The 10,543-nt window shown below is 42.9% G+C and overlaps 1 protein-coding gene across 3 annotated transcripts in view; it reads right to left on the reverse strand.

The window, feature by feature from the left end:
- The window catches only part of Ahcyl2 (adenosylhomocysteinase like 2), a 173,907-nt gene extending 169,657 nt beyond the window's left edge, over positions 1-4,250 (reverse strand). For 2 of the 3 annotated variants that reach the window (XM_047560425.1, XM_047560424.1), the window contains exon 1: positions 3,447-3,876. In XM_047560425.1, the coding sequence (XP_047416381.1) occupies positions 3,447-3,812 (366 nt within the window). In that variant the 5' untranslated portion in view covers positions 3,813-3,876. Of the gene's footprint in view, positions 1-3,446; positions 3,877-4,101 lie in introns of those variants that run through there. The other variant, XM_047560426.1, reaches the window with a different exon arrangement.
- Between the last annotated feature and the right edge of the window lie 6,293 nt (positions 4,251-10,543).

The raw sequence follows: 10,543 nt of genomic DNA on the forward strand, positions 1-10,543 counted from the left end.
GACCACATTTCCTTATCTGTAAAACAGAGATAATGCCACCTATATCTCATAGTATTCTTGTCAGGATTACAGAAACACCTAGGACAATTCCTGGCACATCAAAGGCCAATAATGGTAACTATTATTAGGGTCCAACTGCCAACTGACTCACTGAACATTTGGTCAGGCTGTACTTTTCTAACTGGCAAAGGAGTCACACTGTTCCCACATTCCCATGCCTATATCCAAAACATTCCATTTCTGTAATCTATAATTACCAAATCAAAAGCTTAAACAATTCAGGGCAAGAAAGCACTAAATCCTGACAGCAACAAAACCAGTACAAGGTAGATAAGTCTGCCAAGAGAAATATAGAATCTGTTTGAACATGGTCATTACTGATAATGATGTAAGCACAAGTCAGTTGAGGTTCCTGAGCTTGCAGTCTTATTGTCAAAAAGTTGTTTTTTAACTTCTCTGAAACAAATCTTCTGCCTTGTTTTTGCTGCTGTACTCCAATGTTCCAAGAACACATTGAAGAAATAGCACCCATTTCCAAGCACAGAGAAGAAATCCTCTCAACTGTTACCTCATTTACTGCCGAACTTATCTTTCCATTTCATAAATTACTTCTTACAGAAATTTTTGGTTTGTTTAGGTCATTTAATGTGAGCTTATAAAAAACATGTACATATCATAACTACGATGACAAGATCTGGCCCCCAGAGCACCACAAGTTACAGGATGGAGGCAGGTGTCAAAGATAAAATGTGAGACTGAGTAACGTGCATCCTGTATGTTCATTCTTACTGATTACTGCACTTGGGAATTCTGCCTCTTGTAAAAAGTTTATTTCTGGGACTAAGGATGTGGCTCAGTGGTAGAGTGCTTGCCTAGCATACAGAAGGCCCTGGGCTCTAGCCCCAGCACCACCAAAAAAGAAAAAAAAAAAAAAAAAAAAAAAAAAACGTATTTCCCTTGTGTGGCTAGGCAGAGTAAAAGAGCTAAGAAACTGATGACAAATACATGAATGGAGTAAGGGAATTCATCAATGGAAATGTGATTTAACATAAACAAGTTTGTACAGGAGTTACAAAATAAAAGCAACAGTCACCAGTTACATAGTCTAGAGGCAGCTTTTTTCAATCCCAGTCCCTTCATACACGAAATTTCATAAAAGCAGGAGGGAGTCAAGGTCAGAATGATTATTTAAATAGACAATCTAAGAATCAAGAAAGACTCAATAAATCCAAATGTCATACTGCAGTTCCTTGATGAGGTGACTTTCCACTTGGGGAAAGAAGGGCAGACTCACATTCATTTTCATTTAACCAATCTGATATCAAAAAAGTTCAAGATTCTGTCTCTAAAAAGCAACTCAGCAATGCCCTTACTTATGTTAAACATGTGCATCCTTGCCCAAAACTTCACCTGCTTAACTTTCAGCAGAAAAGTTTTTTTGGTGCAATTAACATTGTCTAAGACAAGCTCAGCCCTGTCTTCCATAGCCTTGAGGCTGCTGAGTAAATCTAGAATCATGGAACATACATTTTGATACTGAAAAACAACAGGAAGAAGGTGGTTTAGTGACAAGGAAAATGTCCAAGAAGCACATCTAGAATTACGAAAAACGGACTCTGGTAGGTATGCTGCCTTGTTATTTTTTGAACTTCTTTATATAGAATCTATTGAACTGTTGTGTACCTTTCAAAAGAGGTGGAGGGAGCAAGCACTTAAGCCATCATGGAAGGAATAAAAATCAATTTTTCATAATAATAGCTATATTTTTTAAGCCCATACTAGATGTGCCAAGTTCAATGCGAAGACCTTTGCAAATATTTCTAATCCTCAATTATGATTAGTATCATTATTTTATAGGAGAAGCTGATTTGTAGAATTTGGAAATTATCTGAAAGCTAGTAGTAGGGGTACTAGAACTCAAACCCAGGACTGCCTGACTAAACTCCATGCTCTAAAAGCAATTTGTTAAGTACTTTTACCCTTTAAAAAATCTAACCGTATAACAGATTTTAGACAAAAAGAATCTTAATCCTAAGAAAGTGACTGGCCAAAGTTATAAAGCATTCAAACTAGTCAGAAATGTTTCAGAATTCCCAACTCTCAAGTAGGTACTTGCAGCACTGCTGTCCATGCTTCCTCTTTTACTATAATTCCTCCTAGAAGACTGATAATACAAATGACAAAGATACTGTCCTAAAGAAGTATTAAACAAATTCCTTCAGTCCTGTGCCTGATGTCATTTATCACTATATTTGGGTAGTCAGACTGAAAAGGTTACCTGCTATACCTTAATCTTAAAAGCAATCACAACAAAATGTATGGCTGATCCAAGGTTCCAATTCAGCTGAGTCCTACACTGTAAAACCAGTGCAGATTTCATATCCTTTTATTGCTGTTCTGATAAAACAATTAAAAATCCTTCACTACAATTAAAAAAATGAATTGCAGTGTTTGGATTGTGCCTAGGAAATTAAAGCCATAATCCCTTTTTACATGACCCACATCTCTGTATTTTCCAATATTTATCTTCCCCGCTCCCCGTGCTGATTTAGTATTGAGAGAACGGTATCACCGATAGCCAATTTTCAGGTAATAGTCTACATAGAGGCTTGCTTACTCTTTGGTGTTCTGAGGCCTCCCCACAACTATGTATGAGAGAAGCTGACAGCTGAGATAGAAAGCCACAATGATAGCTTTCCCAAAAGTGAGCATGTCTTCCTATCGCTTTCTCATCACAATAAAGGAACTGATACAACCACCATTCTCTTCGTATACGATCTAATAATTCTGGTGACCAACTACTGAGTAGGGTTACAAACCTCTTAAGATAAAAGAGTGAAGAATCTCTCCATTACCCTTCTACCATCAAAGAAAATGCAAGGGTATTACAGAAGCTGAGAAGGAAGGGCACAGCATCTGTAGAGCTCTGGGGAAGCGGTTGGCCACAGAAAGGCAGAAAGTCATCATCTGTACAGAAGCCAGGCAACTCAGAGGATTTCAATGCGGGCTAACTACTGCTTACTCGATCTCCAAGTAGAAAAGATTTTTCCATTTTTACTGGTTCCCGAAAGCGGCAAGGGTTTTCTACACTATCCAGATCTCCTCCTCGGATAGTCCGGAAAATTACATGTGGGAGTGCTGGGGCGCGGGGGGCGTAGCATAAGGTGCCTCTCTTCTGGGTGCTTATTCCAAGTAGTAGGGGAGAGCGCTACCTCCATGTTACTCCTAGAGAAGTACGGCCGTGCCACCTGGAGCCCCGCTTCCCAGCCCTGGGGGCCGGGTGGAGGTAGTTCCAAGAGGGTGGGTTTAAGGGGGAAGGGGTCTCACTGCTCCCACGATGAGAAGTGAGAGCGTGGAGGGTGGTGCCGCCGTGCCGAGACGATCTGCGGTTCCCCTCGCTCCCCTCCCTCCCGCCCTCTCCGAGCCAGGCAGCCCGGCCCTAATACCTTCTTGACTGTGCGCGGCGCCTCGGTGACCGTGCCGTCGGGGCTGACCAGGGCCTCGCCGCCGTCGCGGTGCCGCTGGTGCTGGTGATGCGGGTCGCTCCGCTTCATGGCCGACGCCTGAGGCACCTTCCCGGCGGCAGGGCTGAGAGCGGCGGCGGCGGGCCCCGAGCCCGGGCCAGGGGCCGGGGGCCGCTCCGCGGCAGGAGCCGGAGCTTCGGGGTCCCCGCCGCCTGCCGGGGGGGCCATGGCGCCCACGGCGGCCGTGCTCAGTCCTAGTTGTGGCTCCGCCTCGGAGGGGCTCAAGTCCTTCAGGTCCACCTCAGGCACCTTGGAGGCAGCCGCTGCTGACACAACCTGCACCGACATCACCGCCTCCGCTGCAACCGCCGGCTCAGACTCCAGCTCCAGCTCCAGCTCCGGCTCGGCCCCGCCTCCCGCCTCCCTTCCCCTTCCCTCCCCCATTCCCCCACTCCTCCCCTCCATCGCCTCCGCTCCCACCCTCTTCCTCCGCCCGCCAGTCCGCCTGCCAACCTCGGCCCCTTCAGCCCCTCCCAGCCCCGGTCCGGCTAGCGCGCGAGGCGCCACGGAACCTGTAGTGCGCTTGCTCCTGGCAGCACGCGGAGAAAAGACCGTGGGACCTCAGCCCCCGACCTACCCTGCGCGTGGGGCGGAACCGCGAGGCCCCCTGGGAGTTGTAGTCCCCTTGGCCTTCCTTCCAAAGTGGGGCTCTGTGGCGGAGAGGGAGCTCCAGGGCCAGCGACTAACGGAAAGGAGGCCTGGTGACGCGACGGAGGGGATGAGGAAGAGAAAGCCTCCAGAGGACTTGTGGCTTCCGGGGAGGGAAAGCCAGAAACCCTAGAGAAAGCGGGGGAGGAATGACTCGCTCTCCTGACAGTGTGGATTTCCTCTGTGTGCGCGTCTGCAATCACGTGGCTTGCCTTTAAAGGAAAAGCCGTGGCGTCACGTGAGGAGACCGCCTGCCCCAAGCTTGAAGACTTGGGTTTTTTTCGCTGTGAAACTGGGACCTTAACACCTTTCCGAACTTCAGTACCTTGGTTTTTAGAAAGAATGAAGTAGGACTTTGCCTGCTGTGGCGGTTTCTAGCACATTCTGGGTTTGGAAGCTAGAATCAATCCCAAAAGACATTAGTTTCCACTAGGTCAAAATTTCACTGCTGAAGAATTAACACCTTGCTTTAAATAAGGCTTTCCCAAAAAAGCGTTTTGGGTTTTTGTTGTTGTTTGGTACGGGGGGGTGAACACAGGTGTGTCCCACCACTGAACTACATCCCCAGCCCCCTTTATTTTTTATTTTGAGGCAGGGTCTCGCAAAGTTGCCAAGGGCCTCCCTAAGTTGGCCAGATCTTTTCACCTATTAATTCTTCTAGGGAAATGATCTGAAATTCAGATACCCACGTAGCATAGAGCAATATTAACTAAACCCCCAATAGTGTTTCCCTATGTGATGTGACTTATGATACTTATGATACTTATTTTCTTTGTACCTCCGTATTCTTTTGAATTTTACATTATTTTAAAGGGTGCAAACTCAAAGACATGTATAGCAATTTTTTTTCTTTTAATAACAAAAGGTATCTGAAACTAATGTTCCCAACAAGAGGGGAATGGTTTCAGCCTTTAAGAAGTGTTTTCCAGCCGGGCTTGGTGATGTATGACTGTAATTCCAGTGACTCCGTAGGCTGAATCAAGAGAATCCCAAATTCAGGCCAGCTTTAGCAAGTTAGCAGGACTCTGTCTCAAACTTTTTTGAAAAATTAAGGGTTGGGGATGTAGCTTAGTGGTAAAAGTACCTTGGGTTTAATCCCCAGTACCAAAAAAATTGTTTTCCAGGTGGGCCCAGCCACTTAGGAGGTTAGGCTGGACACCAGCCTGGGAAATAGACCCACTGGCTCAAAAAAAAAAAAGAAAAAAGCTTTCCAATAACTTTTTTTAATGATGGGAGGAATAAATACCTATGATTTTAAAAAGATATTAAGCTAATATGCAGGAGATAAAATTGCAAATCCATTGATCTTATGTAAAGAAGGAAAAAATAAGAAAATCTCTTAAAATGCAATTGGTGACCAATTGTGAGAAACAAAAGCAATGGATATCTTAGTTTGTAACTGTTCAAAGGGTGACAACTCTGACAACCCAGGTGGATGGACCTCTGAACATCAGGTCTTTGGAGTATCTATTTTTTCCTGGCAAGAAGGAGAAAAAGGGAGAAATCACCTGCCCTGATGTCCTTTTCTGTACTACTACCAACTTGCGAATGTGATCAATTGGTGGAGTAGTCCTGCATTAAATGGAAGCTTTCATTTCCTGGTCTCCAAATTTGTGCCTCATGCTATGTCTTGGAAGACCCCTGAGAGCAGCTGTTTCTAAGGTCCACAAGTCTACCAGACACAAGAACTTCTTAAGCTTTCTCTTCACATTCCTGGCGTTCAGAATTTCCTTCCTATTATACAGAACTAGCCCAGAGCTTCATCCTCCAGCTGTCCAGGCAGAGTTTAACAGCTCTATAACTGATTTCTTTCTTCCCCCTAATGCACAAGGGAGCTGCAGTACAGCCACCTGGCATGTGTAGAAACTCATGGGCAGCAGCTGCCCACCTGGACTGCCTCTAGAGTTAATTACTGAGGGAACAAATTAATTCTTCAGTGGGATGTAGTTATAAAACATGAAGAGTTAGAACACTGGAAAAGAGACAGATACTCATCATTTATTCAGGTACCACCACATTTCAGGACCAATGGTCAGGTGATACTCTTTCCCCCATTTCAGCTCCATCCTACATACCTGCTACTTTAGCTATTTTTGTTGCTGAGGGACACCAGGCATAACTGAAGATGAAATTGCTATACCAGAAACAGGATGATTAAGCACAAGTTTATAAACTTCTTAATGAAATATCTAGGTCTTCTTCCTTCACCTGTCTCATTCAGTTTCCAGAACCCTGGCATACACAAATATATCTTCTATGCAAGGCACATGAAAGAATTCCTTTTGAGGTATCTGGGCCGTCCAGGACAGGAAGATAATAACACTGAGAGTTCCCCAAGGTGATAAGCTAGCCAGACCATGGAGTGAAGACCTTGGCCAGGTTTGCAGAGCTTCTATGAACCACTTAATTCACACTCCTGAGTTTGAGCAGTCAAAGCCACCAAACATGTGAAGAAAACCTCTAACATGAAAGAGATCATCATAGGCAAGCAGAACAAATAAATCAATTGAGGAAACAGGGGCTATATATTAAGTAGAAAGATAAAGGGCTGGGTATGTAACCTAACTCCACACACACACACACACACACACACACAAAGGAAAGAAAGCAAGATTTAAAAAAGAAAAAAATCACTAATATCCTTGGAGCTTACAATATTATATTTGTGAAAGAACATACTGTTTCAAAGAATGAACATTCGGAAAATGAACATGGTCTTGAAAATGAAAACATACTGGCAGAATTTTTTAAATTCAAAAAATATTAAAATTAAAAATATTAAAAGGAAAAATGCATTTTTTGCTCAGATTCTTGGAGTGGGGGCCTGTTTCATAATTTTTATTATACATATATACATTTTGACTTGATGTAATCCATTGAATAGTTTTCTGGAAAAGGCAATCGTTTATGAACTGCTTTTCAGATCTTCAATAAATTTTTTTCTTTAAATTTCAAAAAATTGGGGGTACGCTCAGTGGTAGAGAGCTCTGAGAACCTAGCATATTCTCAAAGCCTTGAGTTTGATCCCCAACACCACAATACATAAATAAATTTCAAAAAAATGGTAAAGAGAATAAATTAGAATGCCAGTCCTGGAAGTCCAATATCTAAATAATATAAGTGTCAGACCTTAGGCAACCTAGGGAGACCCTGTCTCAAAGAGTTGGGTATATAATTTAGAGGTAGAGTGCCCATGGGTTCAATCCCATATGTTAATATACATAATTGTACAATTTCAAAATTCTGGGAACAAAGAGAAGATCTTTCAAAAGTCTGGAGTGAAACAGGGGACAAAAATTTTTTAAAAGGTAGACAGAAATATTGAATTTCTTCAGGTTCTGGAAGCTATAAGATTATGACTCCAAATACTACAGACCCTATGCCTTCTTAAAAGAATAAAGGTTTCAATCATCCAAGGTTGGCAAGGGTGGTCATCTAACTGTGTGGTTAGGTAGGGGATCAATCCTGTTTTAGATGTCATCTTCTCAAGTGCCTGCTGCCTCCAATACAGAGCCTTTTGGGGATCCTACAATAGAAGCTTTTCCCTGCTACTAGCTAAAACCAAGGATTTGTTTGTTTTGGGAAGTACTGGGCATTCAACCCAGGGTTGGGTCATGGAAGGAGGGAGACAGTCCACTACTGAGCCATATTCTCAGCCTTTTTAAAAATTTTATTTTTAGGCATAGTATCACTAAGTTGCTGAGACTGTCCTCAAACTTGTGATCCTCCTAAGTAGCTGGGATTTTAGGCATGCACCACTGTGCCTGGCAGACTTCAGTTTTTTCAAGTCTGCTAAATGAACACTCATTTGCTTTCCAGTTTTCAAAACGGTTGCTACTGGCTCCTCCCCTAACCTCCATCTCTCTTTTTCCTCCTATAGGCAAAGAGTGAGAAAGACCTATATCCTTAACTCTATATTAGGAACTCAAATGATAATGCCTAAAACACTCAAGAGGTAGCATTATAATCTTGTTATTTGGACAGACTGAAATGAACACCATAAAGATCATCTAAAATAAAGTGATTGATTCCCAGGACAGGAAATGAGGAGGTAGGTGGTAGGACAGAATAACAAAACAGCTGTTTTAAGTAACAACACTTGTAAAGTAACGCTGGGGGTGTAACTCAGTAGAAAAGTACCCCTGGGTTCAAACCCCAGAACAGGGGGAGAGGGAGACTTGTACAACTATTTGATTTTCCCAAGTATATCATGTGTAAATTAGATGAAAATAATTTTTTTAACAGCAGACCAAACACCTGGTATGGTGGAATACACCTGTAATCCCAGCAACTCAGGAGGCTAAGGCAGAAGGGTCAAAAGTTTGAGGCCAGCTTCAGCAACTTAGCAAGACCCTGTTTCAAAATAAAAAGGTCTGGAGGTGTAACTCAGTGGTAGAACACCCCTGGGTTCAATCCACATCACCACACACACACACACACACACACACACACACAAAAGCAGTATGTAAATTGTTTATAGGTACATATCTTCATATACGTGTAAGAAAGTATAAAAATGGATTAGAAGAAAACCCAGGAAACACAAATAGTTGATTTCCTTTCAAGAAGTGGGAAAGTGGGCAGTTGTTGGGGGGTAGTTAAAAGGGATTTTACTGAATCTGTTATACACTTTATTTCTTTTTTAAAAAACTACCTTTATTTTACTTATTTATTTTTATGTGCTGCTGAGGATTGAACCCAGTGCCTCACCTGGGCTAGGCAAGCGCTTTACCACTGAGCTACAACCCCAGCCCCATGTTATACTTTATTTCTTAAAAAAAAAAAAAAGAGGCTGAAAGCAAATTTGATAAAATAATAAAAATACTTGTTAATTTTGAGTCTCAGAAATAAAATATAAATAGGGATGTAGCTCAGTGGTAGAGTGCTTGCTGGGACCATGGGACTGACAGAGGCAGGCCTCAGTACCTGGGGGACTGAGGTTTGAGAGAGTGGTAAAGAAGTCCAAGGGAGCAGCAAGGGCTGAAGGTGAATCTCAGGGCTGCAGCCACTGAGTCCCCAAATCAGGCTCTTCTTGGATTCTGTGGGGTTTCTTCAAGAATCTAATTGTGGAGTTTGGTGGAAGGGTGGCAGTCTATTACTCAGTTCTGCTAACTGGTGCTCCTATAAAAGTCCTGCAGGATTTCTTGGTTGTCGGGGTGGGTATTCATGGTCCTGGACATCCAGCTACAGCCTAATGCCTGCATTCACAAAAGGCGAACTCATGCTGACCCCTAGTGGTCACAGTCTGCCTTTGCAGCCACAATGAGATAACATTTCTCAGCTTTTAAGACCCAGATTGAACTCCCTCCCCCATATTTTACCCAAGTAATCCTTCTAAAGAAGGGACAGAGGGATGGAAACAAGTATTTGAATGTGCATGGAGACAAAAAAAAAAATCATAGCACTTTCATTTATTTCAGAAAAGATAATTAAGCAACACTGATGTTTTATTTTTGTAATACTTGATAAAAGCTGAAAAATAACTATAATGCTGCTGAGAGAAGCAGTAGCAGCAAGAATGAGGAAGCTCAAGGGGGTGTGGATAGCTAGAGGGAACACAAAATAGGAAATCTGAATGGGAAGAAAGATCAAAGGTCAGGACTGAGAGTGAAAAGAGCCTGGGTCTTACTAGCTACCAGATACCTGGCACTTAATAGCTACAAGGTTGTGTGTACGTTATTTTGTTTCACTGAGCTTTTTTCCTATATAAAACTAGCTCTTCTGATTGGATCATTACCACAGTGGCCAAGAGCCCACTGGATCCAGAGGACCCTGCTTGGATCCCATCATTACCAATCACTGGGTGGCCTGGGGTAAGCTGTTGGACCTTCCTGTGCCTCAGTATCTTGACGGGTATGATGGAGCCCCACAGGTCTTTGGAGATTCACTGAGTTAATGCTTATAAATTGCTTGGAAGAGCACTTAACCAGCATTCAGTAAGAGTCAGCTATTATTGGTATAATACACACATATACAGTGCTTAGGATAGAGCTGGGTGCTGTGAGGAACCCCTGTAATCCTAGTTACTCAGGTTGAGGCAAGAGATCACATATTGAAGGCCAACCTGGGCATTTGGCAAGACCCTGCCTCAAAATAAAAATGAAAACGGTTGGGGATATAGCCCAGTGGCAGAGCATTCCTGAGTTCAATCTCTGGTACTGCAAAAAATTAAGTACCTAGGGTAAAATCAGTATGTTGGCAGTACCCTTTCCTCCCCCTGCTAGAATCCAACTCTGGTCAAAATACACGTCCCTGTCACAGGAGTGGCAGTAGAAAAGGGTACTCCACAAAATACACTTGGTCAACACTCCACAATACCCTTCCAAGTCTATAGATCCTCTACATATTTCCATAACACAATCCTTGTAACT

The sequence above is a fragment of the Sciurus carolinensis genome, chromosome 8 (genome assembly GCF_902686445.1).
Source record: "Sciurus carolinensis chromosome 8, mSciCar1.2, whole genome shotgun sequence".
In the NCBI taxonomy this organism is placed as follows: domain Eukaryota; kingdom Metazoa; phylum Chordata; class Mammalia; order Rodentia; family Sciuridae; genus Sciurus; species Sciurus carolinensis.